Source organism: Aspergillus flavus, chromosome 1 (assembly GCF_009017415.1).
Source record: "Aspergillus flavus chromosome 1, complete sequence".
Taxonomy (NCBI): Eukaryota; Fungi; Ascomycota; class Eurotiomycetes; order Eurotiales; family Aspergillaceae; genus Aspergillus; species Aspergillus flavus.
The window spans coordinates 1,021,767-1,041,871 of NC_092406.1; the positions used below are offsets into that span (position 1 = coordinate 1,021,767).

At 49.2% G+C, this 20,105-nt stretch overlaps 7 protein-coding genes across 7 annotated transcripts; 5 read left to right on the plus strand and 2 right to left on the minus strand.

Moving 5' to 3' along the window:
- The first annotated feature begins 1,927 nt into the window (after positions 1–1,927).
- On the plus strand, positions 1,928–4,405 carry F9C07_2135109 (nucleosome-binding factor SPN, POB3 subunit). The gene is made up of 7 exons (XM_041288884.2): positions 1,928–2,129; positions 2,185–2,407; positions 2,469–2,992; positions 3,046–3,285; positions 3,340–3,471; positions 3,533–3,766; positions 3,823–4,405. Coding segments are annotated over exons 1-7 (1,725 nt in total). The 5' UTR covers positions 1,928–2,127; the 3' UTR covers positions 4,193–4,405.
- A 2,296-nt stretch (positions 4,406–6,701) lies between these two features.
- On the plus strand, positions 6,702–8,719 carry F9C07_1016481 (cell division control protein 3). Its single transcript, XM_041288883.2, has 4 exons — positions 6,702–6,792; positions 7,104–7,382; positions 7,440–7,906; positions 7,968–8,719. Exons 1-4 carry the CDS (start codon positions 6,789–6,791, stop codon positions 8,601–8,603), a joined length of 1,386 nt encoding a protein of 461 aa, XP_041141485.2. The 5' UTR covers positions 6,702–6,788; the 3' UTR covers positions 8,604–8,719.
- On the plus strand, positions 8,720–11,065 carry F9C07_2249065 (putative integral membrane protein; the record flags this gene model as incomplete). The annotated part of the gene is made up of 4 exons (XM_071510056.1): positions 8,720–9,903; positions 9,925–9,997; positions 10,118–10,457; positions 10,515–11,065. The coding sequence occupies exons 1-4, from the start codon at positions 9,452–9,454 to the stop codon at positions 11,063–11,065; spliced, it is 1,416 nt and encodes a 471-aa protein (XP_071365526.1). The 5' UTR covers positions 8,720–9,451.
- Positions 11,066–12,013: 948 nt separating this feature from the next.
- Positions 12,014–13,905, plus strand: F9C07_391 (putative mitochondrial carrier protein; the record flags this gene model as incomplete). Its single annotated transcript, XM_071511153.1, has 3 exons — positions 12,014–12,217; positions 12,323–12,620; positions 12,685–13,905. The coding sequence occupies 3 exons, from the start codon at positions 12,014–12,016 to the stop codon at positions 13,440–13,442; spliced, it is 1,260 nt and encodes a 419-aa protein (XP_071365527.1). The 3' UTR covers positions 13,443–13,905.
- A 54-nt stretch (positions 13,906–13,959) lies between these two features.
- Positions 13,960–15,746, plus strand: F9C07_2278833 (uncharacterized protein). Its single transcript, XM_041288881.2, has 3 exons — positions 13,960–14,173; positions 14,242–14,586; positions 14,688–15,746. Exons 1-3 carry the CDS (start codon positions 14,094–14,096, stop codon positions 15,388–15,390), a joined length of 1,128 nt encoding a protein of 375 aa, XP_041141482.1. The 5' UTR covers positions 13,960–14,093; the 3' UTR covers positions 15,391–15,746.
- On the minus strand, positions 15,747–17,095 carry F9C07_2135124 (thiamine pyrophosphokinase). Its single transcript, XM_071509137.1, has 3 exons — positions 16,819–17,095; positions 16,621–16,700; positions 15,747–16,544 (listed from the first exon to the last, which is right to left on the minus strand). Exons 1-3 carry the CDS (start codon positions 16,931–16,933, stop codon positions 15,804–15,806), a joined length of 936 nt encoding a protein of 311 aa, XP_071365528.1. The 5' UTR covers positions 16,934–17,095; the 3' UTR covers positions 15,747–15,803.
- A 336-nt stretch (positions 17,096–17,431) lies between these two features.
- On the minus strand, positions 17,432–19,416 carry F9C07_2082398 (heterokaryon incompatibility protein-domain-containing protein; the record flags this gene model as incomplete). Its single annotated transcript, XM_071508854.1, has 2 exons — positions 17,432–17,570; positions 17,647–19,416. 2 exons carry the CDS (start codon positions 19,414–19,416, stop codon positions 17,547–17,549), a joined length of 1,794 nt encoding a protein of 597 aa, XP_071365529.1. The 3' UTR covers positions 17,432–17,546.
- Positions 19,417–20,105: the final 689 nt, after the last annotated feature.

Genomic DNA, 20,105 nt, shown 5'->3' on the forward strand with positions numbered 1-20,105 from the left:
AATTTAATTTTTCCATGGCAATAAAGCCAAGCTCTACTAACGATCGTTAAAGACTCCAAGGGTAGAAACTAAGGAGGAACTATCTAACCGTCTATCGTTGCAGGTGTCGCCCTAAACTGGAAGAGTGAGTGGGCACTATGAAATCTTGGCTAATGACTACCTTGAAATTAAAATAAGCAAAAGCTCTCCACTTGAAGATGGAAGATGAAGTACTCTCCTGACATCATGTCGGTAGCTATTGTATATTTATAGTTGTGCTTGAGGAGTAAGGAGCCGAGTCTTGTTTGTATTTTTCCCTTAACGGATATTAGCTGCTAGGCAAACTTGAAGAGATATCACGTTACTTCGACCTCGCACCGGTGACATAAATAAAATCACCTCAAAGAGGTCAACGAACATGACTTCAGACGAACTAATACCTACAGTCAGGGTGGTTGTTGTCAATGTTGCAAATCACCATAAGTAATCAAACTATTCATATGAAAGGGTCGCACATGACATGTTCAACCCTTTGGGTGCACATATATATGTAGCGATGCATGTATACCATGCATAATAGCCCAATTGATGCTCTATGCGATGTGCTTCCAACAGATGCACACTTCATGTGGCTTTCTCGAGGAGGTTAGCAACCCGCCACAAGTTGTAAGAGCACGACACAGCCAAGTACTCAACCAGCCCTTCATGCCACTGTTCCACGGACTCGTACTTCATGCAGCACTTAAGTAGAAGCTCCTCTTCTGTCATCCCTGTAGCACTTTCAACTTCGAATTTCCAAGCAACTAACCACCTGGAATATGTACATACTCTGTATGGTGTACGGAGTATGTAGTGAGCATTTAGTAGGAGATACTAATAATAGGGTATGTGATGCAGTGTACATACGTACTCCGTACCCACCACCAACAATCAATGGCCATGCCTTCGGCAGTCACACAGACTATCCACTTTTGCCGATACCTATGATGGACTCATTAATTCTCGTACCCTATAGTGGCTCGCTAACAGAGATTACTCGCATATGATGGAAATGAATCTAAGAGGCATGTGGTTATACCAACAAGGACTTGGCATTAGATACCCTAAAGCGCTGTCCGAACAGTTGTGCACCTGCGAGATACGCATTCCGCAGTCTCAAGAGACGATGACATATTACCAAGCCTCAACCCAAAATAATGGGAAGAATAGGTTTCCTTGCTACACAAGCGCCTATCGGGATGCGCTAAGATCGCAGTTCATTAACCAAAAGTGGTTCAACGTCCACGAAACCTACATTACATATCAGGCGAGCTCCGCCACACTACAACCTACCAATGAGTAAAATTAACTTGAACCATTATATAATAGGTAGAGCAGGTCTATTGTGTTTCACATGTTCCACGATCTCACTATCTTTACTTTCTTCGTTGAACTAGCAGTCACACCAACTGTAAGATTGATTCGCTAGATTAAGACGTAGTCACTGGGGCATGATGATATCGAAGAGCTATTAAGAGGTACAATTGAAAATTGCGGTGTCCATATCTGAAAGCCGGTAGAAAGCAAGACTCGATACTAGTTATACACTTACAAGAAGGTATGAAGAGTCTGTCATTGGCCAGTGTGAACCCCAGGAAATAATCTACCAAAGATATATTGAAGGAATACAGACAGTGTCTAGGGTTAGTAGTTCAGCTTGAGTACTAAGCCGTACACGACATAGAATTACAAGTCGTAAATCCATCATGATGAGTGATATCAGATTAGGCAGTTCGAATCACTGATACTGAAACTTGTCGCACATACTACTACTATACCTGGTCCAGTTGGGTAAGTCTGCCTGAGGCACCAGTAGAAGCGGCTATCTGGCCGGCCGCCAATCTACTTTCCCTATCTTGGACTAGTGTCTTGCCGCACCGCGTATGAACCATCGACAGCCGCGCGCAACGCGAGACTCCAGAAAAAAGGTTATATTAGAGCTCATTAGGTGATAGCCCTCCTGTCATTTTATCGCTGGACAAACACCGATACCATACAATCTCCCCTATCCTTTATTTAATCTTTGTCGCTGCATCCAGGTGATCTCAGCACAATAATCGCAACTCATACAGGACACCCTTAACTGGACGTCTTGAAAGCTTCTCCAAAATGTGAGGCTTCTCCGCAATAGTTGCCATTTGTCCATTACTCTAATGTTCTTTTCAGGGAGAGCTTCGATAATATCTACCTCGACCTCTCCAAGCAGCCCGGAAAGTGCAAACTTGCGGAAAGTGGCCTGGGATGGAAACCTTCTGGTGGAGGCGAGACTTTCACCCTCGATAGCAGCAATGTCGGCGCAGCCCAATGGAGTCGAGCGGCAAAGGGATTCGAACTGAAAATCTTGTCGCGCTCGTCGGGTGTTATCCAACTGGATGGCTTCGATCAAGAGGTACGCCCCCTGTTATATGTTTATGAGTATGGCTGTCTGACTTTGGTCCGTCTTCTATCAGGATTTCGAGCGATTAAGCAAGGCCTTCAAGATTTGGTATGGAATAAACGTGGAAAGTAGGGAGCACGCTCTCCGGGGTTGGAACTGGGGCAAGGCAGAATTCACCAAGGCTGAGCTATCTTTCAACGTCCAAAACCGACCTGCGTTCGAAGTCCCTTATTCCGAAATCTCGAACACGAACCTTGCAGGAAAGAATGAAGTCGCTGTCGAACTCGCTCTTAACACCGATGGCGCCGATGCCAATGCCCAGCCAGCCGGTAGCACCAAGAACCGTGGCCGGAAGGCCGCTTCGGGCCCTGATGAATTGGTCGAGATGCGCTTTTATATCCCTGGAACAGTAATGAAGACAGAGAAGGGCATCAAGGAAGAGAATGGCGAAGAAGAAAACGGCGAGGAAGAGGAGGAAGGCGAAGAACAGAATGCGGCCAACCTTTTCTACGAGATGCTCATGGAAAAAGCAGAGATTGGAGATGTGGCTGGCGATACGTTTGCTACTTTCCTCGATGTTCTTCATCTTACGCCCAGGTACGTCTACTTTAGCTCTCATCACACCAGTGCAGCATTAACCTGTGTTTCAGAGGTCGTTTCGATATCGACATGTACGAGTCTTCCTTCCGACTACGTGGCAAAACCTACGATTACAAGATTCAGTACTCTTCTATCAAGAAATTCTTCTTGCTTCCCAAGAATGACGATACACATACGCTCATTGTTCTTGGACTCGACCCCCCTCTGCGACAGGGCCAAACTCGGTACCCATTCCTGGTTATGCAATTGAAGCTGGACGAAGAAATTAGCCTTGAGCTTAACATGACAGAGTAAGTGATGCTCGACGGTATTCTCTCCCCCGGGCTTTCTAACATGGTATGCAGTGAATTGATGGAGACTCGCTACAAGGACAAGTTGGAGCCTCGTTATGAGGAACCGATTCATCAGGTCGTAACCAAGATCTTCCGCGGTCTTTCGGGCAAGAAGGTCATTATGCCATCGAAGGACTTTGTCAGGTTTGTCATAATCTATTCACAATCCGTATGATGGCACACAAATGCTGACATCGATGCGTAGCCATCATGGTCACAGTGGGGTTAAATGCTCTATTAAGGCCAACGAAGGTCTTTTGTACTTCTTGGACAAGAGCCTAATCTTCGTCCCGAAGCCTGCTACGTACATTCAGGTCGAGAACATTGCCATTATCACGATGTCCCGTGTCGGTGGTGCCGTGTCGGCCAGCAGAACCTTCGATATCACAGTCAGTCTGAAGGCTGGCATGGGAGAGCATCAATTTAGTAACATTAACCGGTACGTGTCCAAGTGCAGATGGTTCGAGGTGTTGTATTGAAGCTAACTCGGCCCAGTGAGGAACAACAACCTCTCGAGGAATTCTTCAAAGCGAAGAACATCCGATTCAAGAACGAAATGTCTGACGACGCTGGGGCTCTACTTGCTGCCGCCCTTGACAACGACGTTATGGGTTCCAGCGATGACGAGGGCGTACGTGCCGATCGTGGATCGGCTGACGAGGATGAGGAATCTATCGACGAGGACTTCCAGGCCGAGTCCGAGTCTGACGTTGCAGAAGAGTACGACTCGGCCCATGAAAGCAGTGGCAGCGGGAGCGACGCCGAAATGAACGACGCTTCCGATGGCGGCGGCGACGACGATGATGAGGATGTAGATATGTCGGAAGAGGAACGGCCCAAGAAGAAATCTAAGGTTGGGAAATAAATAGCTTGAGGTTGATTTATCTGGTAATCTCCGGAATAATGGTTATGGTTGTATAATGAATAAGGCCAACAATGATATCATTAAAGTTTTCTAGCATAGTTAACAACTAGCGTAAAAACATTCTTAATCTTTTTCTTTTCTTTTCCTTTCTTTTCGTTTTTTACCTTTTTCTTATCACCCCTCAATAACCCTTTCGAGATCACACCATAATATCTCCATTTGTTTTCAGAATATGCGAGACGGAGGACAACCTCGGGGGGTTCTGATGCATCGTATGATGGACACGTCAGTTGAATTGACTTTGCTATTGACAACACTATTGAGTCCCGCCTGCATTTTCGTCCCTCATGCTGGCATCGTTAGTGGACTTCTAATTGACCGAACATGCATGTATAGTGCTTGTACTATTGAGGTTCACAGCAATGATAGGTAGAAACTCTGTGACAAAAATGTCACATCGACTGAACTCATCGCATCATTATTTATTGTATTTTATTTGATATATATATATATATATATACCACATCTCATTCCCAACGGAACCGAAACCCTAACTCCATGGCGGACATTGATGCATTACCACCGGTACCGCGGACAAGGTTCCAGCATGAGGTATGAGGTGGTATTACAGCATATCTGGAACACGGTCTAGATGCAAGTGTCAAACCAAACCAATGGCTATTTTTCTGCGTGCCTCGGCAACAGACGTTGCGTCTCATGCCCGGTGGAATGTCACTATTCTTGTCGTGAGTGGGAGGGGTGCTCATGCATGGAAGGTTGGTATGTATTGTACGTTTCAGAAGTACCTTCTTCTAGTGGGAGATATATAATGTAGGTATGAGTACCCGATGGGCGGTTCAATCTGATACGCAAGGTATGGAACAGATAGCTAGCATATGAGATTTGGCTGTCCCCCTGCATCTTGAGAGAGATTCGTGGCTTTTTTAGTCCGACTCCTGACTCATGCTGTGATCATTAAGATTGATGCTTTGGAATCGATTCCCTTGATTCCCGTCCACGGGACACACAGTTGATTTCCGCGTTTCATTACCTGTGGTAGCTTACGGGTAATCAGGCACTAGTGGTAAGTATTCGGTACCTTCTTGCCTCGCGGTTTGGAAGCGGAGCAATAGGTATCTTATTTTTCTTCCCCCCTGAGGCTGCCAGATGCTGTCTTACCCAGAGAAACGTCGATAGATTACCAGAAGACACCTACCGGGTGAACATACCACGGGTAACGGTCCTCGTAATACCATAGCGATAGAATAGTATGGATATACATAGGTTACTGTACAATACATACATACTCTGAATGAATGGGGATTTTTCTTAGAACAGGGTCGAAGCGGTGTATTGAAAAGGTACCGAACATGCGATCTAGAATTGTCGATCTGAATCACTGTTCAGTCGAAAACCGGAGCATTTGAGTGGAAGTGTGGGTGATATCGCATTGTCAATTGGGCAATATATATATTTTTTACTTCTGAGAGAGGTATGTGTTTATGATACTGTCCCATGGATGAGTATTGGGCGGTATTGGGTATTGGGATTGGGACACTTGGATCAGGTGAAGCGGGATCCATGGATGGAGTTTGAATTTCAAGATTTAAGTGAAACGATTGGAATGGTACTATAAGGGGATTGTTTTGGGTATCTGACCGTGATAGTTATCCTGTATGCTGTCAGTCGGGGGTCGTAGCAGTAGCATATTTTATTTTTATTTTTATTTTACCATTGGGCTCTCCATCTCCCTTGAGATCACCGCCTTATATGTTTGACATGTCGAATTGGAATGGATGATTGTAAGAACGCAATGCTTGGCTTGTAGGAAAAGGGTGGCAGTTGAAAATACTCCTCAATCACTTGACTTATGGTTGAATAATTTTTTCATGAATTCTAAAGCGAATTGTTACTTGTGGTGGTTCAATTGGAGGAGTCAAATTAAAACAAGATCATCGAAATTGATGTTGGTCTCGAGCAGACTAATCCCTAGGAAGCGTTAGCTTCCCATTGAATGAAGAAAGAGCCCCCTTTCTTTTCCGCCGACGTTCAACTGCACCACCAAACGGACTCTCCACCCCAAATCACTCCGCAGGCCCAATCCAATCGTTCTCGCCTTCTCCTGTCTTCTTTCGACCTACCCTCTTCTGTTCTTTCTTTCAGCTTCCTTTTAGTATTTTTTTCTTTTCGATTCTTCTGTTTGTATTTTTTTTTGAGCCTTACATCTCCATAACTCCCCGTTTCCCTTCGAGAATCGGTGTTCTTCGAGAGCTTTTTGTCCCCTGATTGTTTAACCGTCCGATCCTCACCCTTTTCCAGGTATGGTGGCACTTCTTGCCTGCGCTCCTTCCCTCAATCCACCCCCCTCAAAATCACTTCCCCCTCCCCTCCCTTGGAAAGAATTACCTGGTTCCAGATGCCTTCCTGATTCTATTATCAACCCCTCGCCTAAATTTCCATCTCTGCAAGGGTGTTTGTCTGCTAACCAAGAAGGTGCGACCTGCTCAGGGGAACTTCCTCATCAACGCTCGCTACTTCCGACATTTTTTCCAAACCGTCCACGCTCGCTTCCTAAACCGATCCCTTAACATTCACAATGGGTAAGCTTATCGCTACCAGCGACATCCCACTCCACCGGTCTTGCTCTTTTTCCATTCTTTCACCTGGCGGATAAACCTCCATTCGTGTATCTTCGAAGCTCTTGCGCTTGGTGACAACATCATGGTACATACCAGACGCCGGAGTGCAGAGGGTCACTCGAAAGTAGACTCGCAACGATTCAGTGCTTCCCCGTCGTTGAAACACCATAGATCCAAAAGCTTTACGTCATGTTCGCCAACTCGGGGGACTTTGTCTACCGAAAACCAATCCGATATCACACCAGTTACTGACTTGACTTTGCCTGTTGTAGCTTCACCACCCCCCACCAACGGCTCCCCCACCCCGGCCGTGGAGTCTCCTGAGAGCAGCAAGCCCAGTTCTCCCTTTGTGGAGCGCAGCAACCCCATGGGATCAGGAAACGCACAAACCGTCAGCTCCAGTGACCCGAAGGCTGTGGCCCAGGCTGCCACCGACATGAAGAACGTTGTTCGCCGCAAGTTGACTGGCTACGTCGGTTTTGCCAACCTGCCCAACCAATGGCACCGTAAAAGTGTTCGCAAGGGATTCAACTTCAACGTGATGGTTGTTGGTGAGTTCCCTCCATGACGAAAGGAGAATGGATGGGCGGGACTAATTTGTGTTCTAGGTGAATCTGGTCTCGGAAAGTCGACCCTTGTCAACACTCTCTTTAACACCTCTCTTTACCCCCCTAAGGAGCGCACCGGCCCTAGCCACGACATCATCCCGAAGACCGTGGCCATCCAGTCTATCAGCGCAGACATTGAAGAGAACGGCGTTCGTCTTCGCCTGACCGTGGTTGACACCCCGGGATTCGGTGATTTCGTGAACAACGACGATTCGTGGCGCCCTATTGTAGAGAACATTGAGCAGCGATACGATGCCTACCTGGAGGCTGAGAACAAGGTCAACCGCACTAACATTGTTGACAACCGTATCCACGCCTGTGTCTACTTCATCCAGCCCACCGGCCACTCCCTTAAGCCTCTGGACATTGAGGTCATGCGCCGGTTGCACACCAAGGTCAACCTGATCCCTGTGATCGCCAAGGCCGATACCTTGACGGACGAGGAGATTGCTCAGTTTAAGCAGAGAGTAAGTCATGTGTTCCGAATGAGTTGGCCCCAACCTAGAACCAATGCTAATTTTGGTCCAGATCCTTGCCGATATCCAACACCACTCCATCCAGATCTTTGAGGGCCCCCGCTACGAACTCGACGACGAAGAAACCATCGCCGAGAACCAGGAGATCATGTCGAAGGTCCCCTTCGCTGTGGTCGGTGCCAACGCTGAGGTCGCCACTGCTGACGGCCGTAAGGTCCGAGGCCGTAGTTACCCATGGGGTACCATCGAGGTCGACAACGAGGAACACTGTGACTTTGTCAAGCTGCGCCAGATGTTGATCCGCACCCACATGGAAGAGCTCAAGGAACACACCAACAACCACCTGTACGAGAACTACCGCTCCGACAAGCTGACCCAGATGGGTGTCGCCCAGGACCCGAGCGTGTTCAAGGAAGTCAACCCGGCCGTCAAGCAGGAGGAAGAGCGTGCCCTGCACGAGCAGAAGCTCGCCAAGATGGAGGCAGAGATGAAGATGGTCTTCCAACAGAAGGTGGCCGAGAAAGAGAGCAAGCTGAAACAGAGCGAAGACGAACTATACGCTCGACATCGCGAGATGAAGGATCAACTGGAGCGGCAACGCCAGGAACTGGACGAGAAGAAGAGTCGCCTCGAAAGTGGTCGACCGATCGAAGAGAAGGGCAAGCGAAAGGGCTTCTCTCTTCGTTAGATGACCGGAATTCAATGACACGGACTCCCCAGGTAATGTATGGTCGTGGGAGGCACGTTGGCGGTTCTGTGTTGGATTCCCCACGACTGTTGATTGACCGAGCGCTCTTTTCGACTGCCCTTCTATTTCTGTGTTTATTCGATTTCTCCCACGCTCTCTCAACCTCTACTTTCTCGTATCTGCTGCCAGTAATGACTCTGTTTTCTAATTGGGTGAACCCGGGGCAGTGGAATGACTCGTGCATGTGTTTCATTCCATCTGTCGGACGAACACCAGTTGGGGGCTTTGACTAGGAGAAGTGTGCTGGGACACCGGAGCAGCGCTGCCGGCCTGCTCGCGTGGTCTCGCCCATGGTTTTGCAAGATGATATGCGGTGGCCCTCACGTCCTCTTTTCGCTTCTTGTTAATGTACTTTTGCCTACGCTATACCTTGTTCCCGCCTGTTTCCTATTCCCCAGTGTGGCTTAACCTCATTTTCCCTTCTTATCTTCGTGCCCTTTTTGTCCACTTCTACACATTTTAGTGAGCTCTCCCACCCTCCGACCATCCTTTCAAGACGCTTTTCCTATTTTCCTATTTCTTTCCTTATTGCAGTTTATTGTGCGTTAGTTGTCAATCTCAGATGTTCTCGAAAAGTCCGACCAGGCCAGAAAGCGACAGGGTTAGTTCTGTAGAGGGAGACGAGGTAGAAATCCCACCAATAAAAGAATAATTATATGGACAACTGAATAATAAAAGAAGACGAAGATAAAATCCATGGAAGCATGACTAAAACAGTAGAAGATTGCAATCGTGAAAGAACCTTAAGCAGTATAGCCGAGTAATAGTGAGGTTCGGCCACTTGCATCATGCCGAGTCAGTCGGGGTGTGTCATGAAAAGGTGCCTTCAACGTCACTGGGCAAGGTGTTGTTTGCCTCAGGTTCTTCCGTCAGCTACGACGATTAAGGAAACTGTAAGTTTACTGAGCTGTGTCGTCAGCCAGCAGCTCCCCCAACTTTCTCTTTCTCTCTCTCTCCTCTTCCCGAAGACTTACCTAGTACTACTACTAGTACTACCGACGAACACTGCCTTACTTCAGCTAAGAAGGCATCGTCAAAACCCACTCACTACGACCGCCCCCCGCCCAGCCTCCCCCAAAAATAGTGCACTCCACCGCTCAATTCGCTCCCCTTCCAGCTTTTCTCGACCCTTCTCTGTTCTTTCTCTCACGTCACGGCCACTTAGCGCATTGCTACCTCTCCGCTCTCGCTCTCTTGAGCCTTCCTTCTTACTATCTTTACGCACTTCCCCTGTCCCCGAGTAGACCAGACACACCTTCAGCTCTCATGGCTCCACCTCCTCCGTCGAACTTGCCTTTGGCCGAGAGGCTGAAGGCCTTGGCCCAGACTCTACAGTATGTGCTTCGCTGGCCTTTCCCGATCTCACAATGTAGATACTGACTATATGGCTCTCAAATAGATTTGCTTGGTTTGCTGGGTAGGTTTCCCTTGTGATTGTGTGCTGCCTCGGCCAGCGGAACATGGTACCCGTTTGGAGCAATTTGCGATATCCACACACCAGATGCTACCCCCCATCGGACGACATTCGCAAGGCAAGGTTGGGAGAAAACAAACCCGCTGACTGGCTTAGGCACGTCACCCTGCTGCTCTCCGTCTTCCGCTATCTCCTGTCCTACATCACCTTCAACTACTACTCGTCCTCGGCCCAGGTGTCCTACCGCTTGGCTTTCCTTTCGGCGGCTGCGACATATGGTATCGTGGTGTACAAGGGACACATTGCCCGTGGTCGTCTTCAGGGTAGCGTTCCGAACATTGCGGTGAAGCTCGCTGGTGATGAAAATGTCCAGTATCTTGGTGAGTAGAATTGCCAGGTGGTCAAATCCAACCAGCATGGGGCTGACCATAAATCAGGAATGGCGATTGTCTGGCTCTATTCCCGCCAGGTCCCATTGGCCCTCCTCCCCTTTAGCGTCTACTCGATCTTCCACGTTGCGACATACTCTCGCGCCCACCTGATCCCCACTTTGCAGCCTCCCGCCCAGGGCGCCGGATCCGCGTCGCCCTCCTCTCCTGGTGCTGCCAAGCCCGCTGCCAGTCCTTTGGCAGACACCATTGGAAGATTTGTCAAGCAGTACTACGATGCCAGCATGGATCTCGTCGCTGGGCTCGAGATGGCGCTGCTGTTCCGCCTGGCCCTGGGAGTTCTGACCTTCTCCAAGGGAAGCATTCTTCTCTTCTTTATCTACGTGGCCTTCTTCCGCGCGAGATACACCCAGAGCTCGTTTGTCCAGCAGGCCGTGCGTCATTTCACCGCCCGCGTGGATGCTTCGGTTTCGCACCAGAACACTCCCCCGGCTGTGCGCCAGGGATGGGAGACCTTCAAGGGTGTTGTTCGTCAGGCCTATGAGAGTACTGACCTGGGCCGCCTGACCTCTGGCGCCCAGGGCAAGAAGCCGCAATAAATGGTACCTTCGGCGATGAACGATAACCGGCCGCGCCGGGTGAGAAAGGCCCAATCCGATTGCGACGCATTTTAGACGGACTTAGACCATTCGCGAAGGGCCCGGGATCACCGATTGACGTGTGGGCTCTCGTTTGTAAAATGACGAGCATATAACGAATAATGTGCCATTGGTCCTAACTGAGTTGAGTTGGGAGGTGGTTCTTTCTACGATAAGCAAAAGATTGTTTACATGTTGCTGTGGGAGGGAGGGGATGTGGATGTTTTGATGTTTAGTGCTTGGGGGGAGAGGAAAGTCGTATTAATTTACTTGTATTGCCATTTTTGTCGACCTCGGGCAGCGCCCAATTAGGAAGCCATGCACATGCTGGACCTCCGATGGGATGTTGTGCCCGGACGTATTCCATTGCATTCTGTACTGTGAAAGGAATGAACACATGTTTGTTGTTATGTCCTACCACGGGGGAAGTCTAGACCGACGGCCACGTTCTTGTTCCGTAGTCTACTACTAGTCGTAGTTTGGTGGGCTCTGGTGGCAACTGGGAAGCGATTGAGTTATTTTCCTGTCCATTGTCATTTGTTCCTTCAGACCCGAGTTAAAACTAGCGAGAGCTTATTAAGGCGGCGTGGCGTGCCTCAGGCGGAGATTCGGCCTCGGACGCGGAGAAAGCGGAAAACCGACCAAAATTTTGGGCTGAATGCTGAGCGCTGGCTCGTCGTTGTGTAAACTACCGACTTGGAGAGGTGCCATGTTCCGTTTCTTGACCTCTCGACGTTCCTTGATTTCTGTATAGCTTAGGTCTCCTCCGAGTCCTCTTCTCCCCCACCTCCTTCTTTCCCACCGTCATCCTTCCTTGGGGTGGCATCCGTCCGGTGAACGTCGCCGCCGCATCCCAACCCCCCGTGGTCTGGCCCGCACCACGATCTGGTGGGTTGCGGTATTCTTGCCATGAGTTTGACCTCGCGCGTGTTTGGCCTGTTTTCCACGACAGAGACAACCGTTCCGGACTCCCCTCCGGCCGCTTCGTATTCGAAACCCACCAACACCGGCGACCATGCCTTCCATGCGACGGGCCCGATAAGGGCAGGCTCCGGCCATGTACAAACAACACCGCTCGAGGACGAGGAAGAGCCTCGTCCGCCGTATCTACGTGTACGTTGTGAAATTCGCCAGACGGGAAACACGCATGGTGTTACGAACGCGCGGGATGTGCGTGGAAATCTCTTATCTCAGGCTGACATGAATTGTTTCCTGTAGGCTATGCTTGCGGGAGGTACCGGTGGTACATGCGGCGACATGCTCATGCATTCACTCGATACGGTTAAGACGAGACAGCAAGGCGACCCCCACTTCCCTCCGAAATATACTTCGATGACCTCATCGTATGCGACGATCTATCGACAGGAAGGTTTACTGCGAGGTCTGTACGGTGGAGCTGTTCCTGCCTTTTGCGGCTCCTTTCCAGGCACTCTGATCTTCTTTGGTGTTTATGAGTTCACCAAACGACGGATGATCGATTCTGGCATCAATGCTAATGTAGCATACCTATCCGGAGGTAAGAGCCTTATCCGTCTCTGTCAACCTCCATTGGGTCCGGTAACGCTGACATAGCTGCTCAGGTTTCTTTGCGGATTTGGCCGCTTCCGTTGTCTATGTCCCTTCAGAGGTGTTGAAGACACGACTGCAACTCCAGGGACGCTATAACAACCCTCATTTCAATTCGGGATACAACTACCGGTCTACCCGCGATGCTCTCCGCACGATCATCCGCCAGGAAGGATTCTCCGCTCTTTTCCATGGGTACAGGGCTACCATCTACCGTGACCTTCCGTTCTCTGCCCTGCAATTCGCATTCTACGAACAGGAACAGCGACTGGCGAAGAACTGGGTGGGATCTCGAGACATTGGGCTTGGACTGGAGATCCTGACTGCAGCAACTGCCGGCGGAATGGCAGGTGTGATAACGTGCCCCATGGATGTGGTGAAGACCCGCATCCAGACGCAGCAGAACCCCGATGTCCAGAGTTCGGCGTCTTCATCGAAGCCTGCCGCGGAACATGCGTCGATCAAAGAGAGCCCCCGACAGCATACATCGTCTCAGACTCCGTCGAGTCTGCGGAAACACTCGCGGCCGATTTCCACCGGGGGTGCGTCGACGTCAGTGGCTCCTCCGGGAGCGCCTCGTCTGGACACCTCGTCTTTCTTGACGGGACTCAAGATGATCTACCAGACGGAGGGGCTTGCCGGCTGGTTCCGCGGCGTCGTCCCCCGTGGAGTGTGGACCAGCATCCAGAGTGGAACGATGCTGGTCATGTACCAATACTTGTTGAAAAAGCTGGAGGCCTACGATAACCTGGGGGAGATGAACCCCCTGTGATCGAACGGGCTTCCTTTGTTGCATATGAAGGGGATGGAGTGTTGCCACGGGGCGACACTTGTAGATAATGTTGAATCATCACCACATGGGAAACGATGTGGGCAGGGCGTTCTGGGACCGGGATGTTACATGATCTCTCACTTCTTCTATTACCGTTTGCTTGGATCGGTCTGGGGCATGGCAGCATTTTTCCTTTTGGGTTTTCTTGTTTAGATACCCTGCTCCAGACTGGTATGGCTTACATAGATTTCTTTTTTGCTTTTGGCTACTTAGACATGGTTAATCACGCCACGATGTATATTACTATTACTATATAAAGATAGAGTCCAAGGATCACTGATTGGGAGGGAAGTTGTTCTTCTGAAACTGAGGGCCTTTTGGGGTCAGGTGGAAATGTAAACAAACGGATGCGGTCAAGCGCCACGGGACGGGCCAATCAGCATCGCCCCTGCCAGGACTGTGACCTCACTCGTTATTTATTGAATTCGCTTTATTATTTATTGTGATTGTTTTTCCCTCTTTTTCTGATTCAGTTTGGATTTAGAATCCTTTGAGCCCCCGAAATCCTGCGCGCGCTTGATCATCCCACCTCCCACACTCTCCCCCCTTGCTCTAAATTTCACCCCGTCGCATGGTCATTCCTCGCGCATCATGTCTGCCGCATTGCCTTATTTACAGAAACTGCGCAAGTCCCAACTGACGGACTGGGCGGAAGCTACTGATCTTCACAAGTAAGTGTCGGTGCCGTTGTTTATCGCCCCACCACGATAACCCAAACCCCCCGGCTGACCGTTGACAGTTATGAGGAATACAATAAACCGGAACTTGCCACGCTGTTGGATCAACATCTCCAAGCTAACCAGTCCATCTTCGCGAAGGATGCGCGACTAACGGATTACTACCGACGCCTGTCGCAAACCCCGCGCAAGGGGTCGCCGGTCAAGAGAGACCCCCGCGTGGAAATCTCGCCACTTGCGAAAGAAACACCGCGGTCGGTGCTACGGTCGGCGCGTCGCAGACAGACGAGAGCCTTGGAGGAAGAGGTGAAGGAAGACGAGGCCAAGGAAGAGGCGAATGAGGAACCCAAGGAGGAACTCAAGGAGGAACCAAGCGCGGAACCTAAAGAGGAGGCTGAGCAACTCCAGTATGTCCTGTATTCTTTCTCATGTCGCGCGCATGGCCAGAAGCGCCGTCGCGCGACCGCCGTAATCATGACGACAGAAACTGACCGATTTCTTGTTGCAGAGAGGAATCCGACGCGTCCCCACCACCTGTCTTCCAGACTCCTGGGCCGTCGCCGCTGAACTTTCAATCGGCCTTGCCCGCATCGCCGGCCCTCATCGCTGATGTGGTCGACCGGGAGTCCGTCGCGTGGCGCAAGAAGGCTAGCGATTGGTGGACTGGCTCAGGGGTGCCGGATAGCACGCAGTCCTTGCGCTCCTTGCTCAGCAGTGCGAAAGCCGTCCAGATTCTGACGTTGCTGCTCGAAGGGTGTTCCATCATATACGAAATTCTGCCGCTGCGATTTGTGTCTACCATTTCGATTTGGGCGATTGAGATCTCCATCAAGGTTCCCGATGTCTTTGTCCTCGTCGACAGCGTATTTTGGGCCCCGTTCTCGTTGTGGTTGCTGACCAGCATTCTCCTGCCGCTGACCGTCGCATACTTCTTCAACATCAGCCTGAACATCACGCAAGGCAGTAGTGCCGCGTCCCACACGCGCCGCAGCCGCGCGTCGCCTGACAACTTCGACCCGCTCAGCTTCAACATTGCCAAGGCGGGGCTCTCATACCTGGTGTATGCCCGGCAGTTCAACTTCTTCAACCTGTACAGTCAATTCTCGATCGCCCGGGTGAATGCCGCGGTCCCCGGTCAATGGGCTGGCTTGGTGACTGGGTCTGCGATCGGTCTGGTCGGCACTCTGTACGAAGCGATCCTGCGGAAGTAGATCCGGTGTGTATATACGGGAATGGTTTTTGCAGAGCCACTGGTTGGACGCAGTTTTGATTGAGTAGGACGTGTTCCGTACAGAGGAAAAGCATGCGAGTGTCTGCAGGAGGGGTTGGGAGAAGGGTTTCTACCGCCTAGAGGGGTTATCTCTGGATAATCGATCGGTTCTATGCGTGCAGTGCGATGGTGCTTCGGTATTGTTTAAATGTTAAGTCTCCTTTCTCGGGTTATCCGGCGTGAGAATGGTGTGGTGCGTTCCTTGTTTGAGTTGATCTGGCGTTGTTTGGGTTTCCTGGATGTACTATTGTGAAACCGAGATAGGATGTTCCAATACAGATCCTTTTTCATCGTACAGTGTAGCTATTGTCTCCCAACCTCCAACAAATACCCCACAACAAGAGAGAAAGAAATCTATCGATCCCTCTTCAACCTCCCCGCCAACTCCAGCGTAAAAAGCACCGGCATCACACTCTCCACCGTCACCACCTCACTCCGAATATGATTACTCGTACTCAACTGTCCCCCAATCTCCGTCCTCCAAGCCACCACATCCCACTGAAACCCACTCGTCGTAATCCTCGCGGGACCTAGAAGCGGTATAATCCCCACATTCTCCTCGAGCAGATACTCCCCAGTAGATAACCCCGGTCGATTCGTCCCAGGCGTGCGAATGGTATTCAACCCCGGCCGCAGAATAAACGTAATACTCTCTTCGGAGATGAGATAGAGGTTTCCTATCTTTCCTGCTTTCCTTGGGTTGGACGTTAAATCACCCCTAGAAGAAGTAGTAGACGAAGAAGAAGAGCCGTAAGATTGAGTCATGGAATATAAATGGTGGATTTGGGAAAAAGCTTGATCGACGCGTCCGCCTAGGCCGCCGAGGATGAGGACGTCTAGTTCTCTCTCTTCTTCTTCTTCTTCTCCTTTCTTTACTTCTTCTGATGTCGATACTGAATGTTCAGATGAAGATTGAGAAGAAGAAGTAGATGAGGAAAGGAACTCCCTAACATGCGCACGCAGATAATTCAAACATTTAGTGAAATCCGTCGAATACTGATCTTCATCATGGATAATGCGAACCCCTAGATTGGCGTAGTGGGTTCTTGTATCGGGGGTTATGGAGTCTAGATCGCCGATTATGAGATCGGGGAGCTTTGTTTCTCTCTATTCATTAGTATATATGTATATATACATGCATTTGCAGAGTGAAGGGAGAGAGAGGGCTTACATCTATTGATTCCCGGTCATGTGCTTTCATCATCGAGTAGAAACGGTTTGCGCCGCCGTCGGCGCAGAGCGTCACCTTTGCTTTTTTCTCTTAGTCTTGGGAGGATGATGTAGAATGTACAATGTACAATGTTTGAATACATATATCCATATACATGGATATATATATATGTATAGAGAGTAGGGCATAAGAACATACCATGTCTCCTCAAAACGCGAAACGCGCGCTCATTGATTGGCTGATTGAGGATCAACAGCGCAAAGGGATTGGGCGTATGATCATCGCGGAAGAATTGGGTGGGATCCCACTCCATTTGCTTTATTGGGTTGTTTCTATTAGTTTGGGTTTGGGTTCTGGGGTTATGGTAGGAGGGTCAGGGCAGGGGGAGGTCAAGTAGGGAGGGGCATAAAATCGGTTGATTTTATCTTATCAGTGATGTGATGTTGAAGAGTGGGCTATGTGGTGGTGGGCGGCCAATCGGGTGGGGCGGGGGTTGGTTTATGTATAATGTATACTATTTTGGAGGATGTTCTTGTTTGACTTTATGGGTCAGGGTATGCATATTAAAAGGGGATTTCTGGGCCTAGATCCGGATTTGGGGATTGTAGTTTGTTGTGTTGATCGTTCGTGTAGGGGTGGAATACTGATGCTGGGACAAATTAGAAATATATATAAGTACTCCCTAAATGTTAAACCAATATGTCAAAGTGATCTAGAGTACCCTCAAAATAATCTATACTTTCCGGAAGTATATTAGCTCAACTACCTGTCAAACTGTGTTCTCAATAGTAGATAGGATAGAATATATAGACATATAATTGAAATTCGCTGTACAGTAGATAATTGGCCTACTAGACTTTATAACAGCTTACGGACAACCCAAGCATATGTACATATAAGCACTCACAACCACAGGCTCTCTCATTTTAGAAGAAGCTCCTCATGTGGCACTGTACACATATAGTCAAGATATGGATTAGACTCAACGGTCCTCGGGCAGATTCCATCCACATAAGCAAAACCTACCAACTTATGGTATACTTGGCCTCTGTTATAGTCTGTGCCACAACCATGTCGCAGGACAAAGGGCATATTAAACTGACTGACGTTAACGAACACCTGGTCGTCTTTTTTCACACTTTGTTCACTGAAGCCAAAACTGACAGAGGACATATGGTGGATAGTAAAAACCTCGATGTTGTAAAGTCTCGGCACCAGGTCCCTGAGGAATTCAAACCCCGCTTCAGCGAACGTCTCCAGTACTGTGTCAGCATCTTGGTGGGTCATGTCTAGTGTCTCAAATATAGTGCGGAGCGAACCCAAGGTAGACCGATCAAACTCGGCATCGTCATGATTGGAGAAAACACAGCATCCTTGAACAAATCTGAGTGGGATGTTCTCGGGCTCCCAGACATTATTCCACACATGGCACCCATAACCATGCATCTGAATCACGCCCATTATCTGAGCTAGAACGCTCTTCACGTCGGATGCAAACTGAAATACTGGCCTGCATTTTCCAATCGGACGCCCTGAAAGGCATAGGACTGAATGATCTTCCGTGATCTCAAGATAGCGCCCAGGTACGGTCTCCCGAATTTTGTAGGCGATGCCAAACCTCGAAGAGTGACGCCCAAGAGTGCCTGTGGACACTAGAGATGTCGCTGTGAGATCCGGCACCCAAGAAGGAATAGAAATGTTCTCCAGGCGATCCTCACGCAGGCAGAAAATATCTAGCATAGATAAGCCACCGTGTTCCTTGTTCAGAATGTATTTTGCTGTTTCGAAGATGACTTGGGACAGAGACTTATTATAGTCCGGTGGATATGCCTCCCGCAACGATGGGAGAAGACCATATAAGGCATATATCTTGTCCTTTGGGTTTTGACACTTGCGGCCGCTCGTTTGGCGCAGCAGGTCTTGCACAAAGAATTCTTGCCTATCTGAAACCCACATATAGTTGACCTTACTAAGTGTATTATGGAACTTTATAGTAAGTCTTTCAATCTCTTTGTAGTGGTTTCGTAATTGCGGCCGTCTCCCTCTTTCTTCAGCCTTGGAAGACATCTTGCGGAAACGTCGAAATACCGAGACAAATACGGATCCAAAGGCTGATTCATCGGGGGCTGGAAATTCCACATCGCCGCATATACAGATTGGTGGTTTCCCTTGAGACGATTGATATTCTTGAAATGTCCACATACGCGTCCAGTACTCCGCGAAGAGAAAATTGACATAGAAACTGACGACGTTCCTCAGTGAGACTGCAAGGCGCCTTTCATACCTCATTGATAGTTGGCTTAGAATGCAGTTTACCCGCCGGCATGCTTCTTTCCATTTCCCTTTCTCCATGTCAGCTGTCTTCATCCAGTCAATGGCGTCTGTCGCATTGTCACTGAGGTTATCCAAGCTAATGATTGCGAGGACAGATGTTGCATTGGCATATATTGCACTCATCAGAGGAACCTGGGTGTTCTTCTCTGCCACATTCTCTTGATCAATGCAGACGTAGTCTATCCATATAACACGACGCTGCATGCGGTGGCGGAGTCTTTGCAAAATTCGACGGACATTCGTTGGGACCTGGACTGTACGCCCGTCGAGTAGAATATCCTGCTTCTCTTGGATGTCACCCCATACATACGAGATCGCTTCATATCGAGGGAAAGCGTCCAATGATGCAACTTGCAGGGAACATTTAATACGAGCTTTGGAGGATAGAGCGGGTACAATCGTTAAAAGCCGGATCTCCCTCCTAGCTGTATCGAGAGGATAGTCGTCTAGATGGCCCGACATTTGGACGGCTATGAGATCACGGTGGGTATGGGAGGGTCGATTGAAGATCTATTGTGAGTCCTTTCGCCCTCAAAAGGAGGCTGCCACGTCAGTAGCGAGCCCCGCAGCCTTGCCAGCAGCAATGCCACCAACAACTATATTATATTGAACCCATCCCAGCTTAAACTCTGCCCTTGGGACTGAAGGGTGGCTGGAGTGGCTCAGCAATAAATTACCTAGATGTGATCTGTCTAGTGTGGATTACCAAGCATGAATCGCGGTGTGGTTATTTTAGTCCACATCTCGAGTCAGTATGTCATTTAGCGTGATCTAAAGACAGGATTTCTTTCGAGCATTGTAGTGCCTATTCACCAGTAATCGTAGTCCAATGCTGGCTAGGAGGGAAGTAAGTTATGCCTAGTGGTGGATTCCTCCAGGCATACAAAAGTAGTTCACATCATGTATACCCCATAGCCAAGATCAATCTGAACACTGCATCGGGCTTATTTGGCGAGGCTGAAGATTTAGTACGCGTAATAGGCTGTGCCAATTAGGCAGAGGATCTACTGCATGTCAGCCAGCAACACACAGGATGGAGAACCCATCACTCTCATCGGGAATACTGGCTACCGGCCTCGTTAGTTCAAGGACCAGAGTTTTCCTCATTTTGGCAAAAGGCTACTCTTGTCACTTGAAGGCACAGTAGTTCC

Excerpts from the sequence above, each read along its gene's own strand:
- F9C07_2135109 (XM_041288884.2), top strand. Across the intron at positions 2,993-3,045 it reads GTTCTTCATCTTACGCCCAG|AGGTCGTTTCGATATCGACA; the intron begins GTACGTCTACTT and ends CCTGTGTTTCAG. Across the intron at positions 3,286-3,339 it reads CTTGAGCTTAACATGACAGA|TGAATTGATGGAGACTCGCT; the intron begins GTAAGTGATGCT and ends CATGGTATGCAG.
- F9C07_1016481 (XM_041288883.2), top strand. Across the intron at positions 7,383-7,439 it reads CTTCAACGTGATGGTTGTTG|GTGAATCTGGTCTCGGAAAG; the intron begins GTGAGTTCCCTC and ends TTTGTGTTCTAG. Across the intron at positions 7,907-7,967 it reads TTGCTCAGTTTAAGCAGAGA|ATCCTTGCCGATATCCAACA; the intron begins GTAAGTCATGTG and ends ATTTTGGTCCAG.
- F9C07_2278833 (XM_041288881.2), top strand. The coding sequence starts at position 14,094 with ATGTCTGCCGCATTGCCTTATTTACAGAAACTGCGCAAGTCCCAACTG. Across the intron at positions 14,174-14,241 it reads GAAGCTACTGATCTTCACAA|TTATGAGGAATACAATAAAC; the intron begins GTAAGTGTCGGT and ends GACCGTTGACAG. Across the intron at positions 14,587-14,687 it reads GAGGAGGCTGAGCAACTCCA|AGAGGAATCCGACGCGTCCC; the intron begins GTATGTCCTGTA and ends TTCTTGTTGCAG.
- F9C07_2135124 (XM_071509137.1), bottom strand. The coding sequence starts at position 16,933 with ATGGAGTGGGATCCCACCCAATTCTTCCGCGATGATCATACGCCCAAT. Across the intron at positions 16,701-16,818 it reads TCGCGTTTTGAGGAGACATG|CAAAGGTGACGCTCTGCGCC; the intron begins GTATGTTCTTAT and ends AAGAGAAAAAAG. Across the intron at positions 16,545-16,620 it reads ATGACCGGGAATCAATAGAT|CTCCCCGATCTCATAATCGG; the intron begins GTAAGCCCTCTC and ends AGAGAAACAAAG.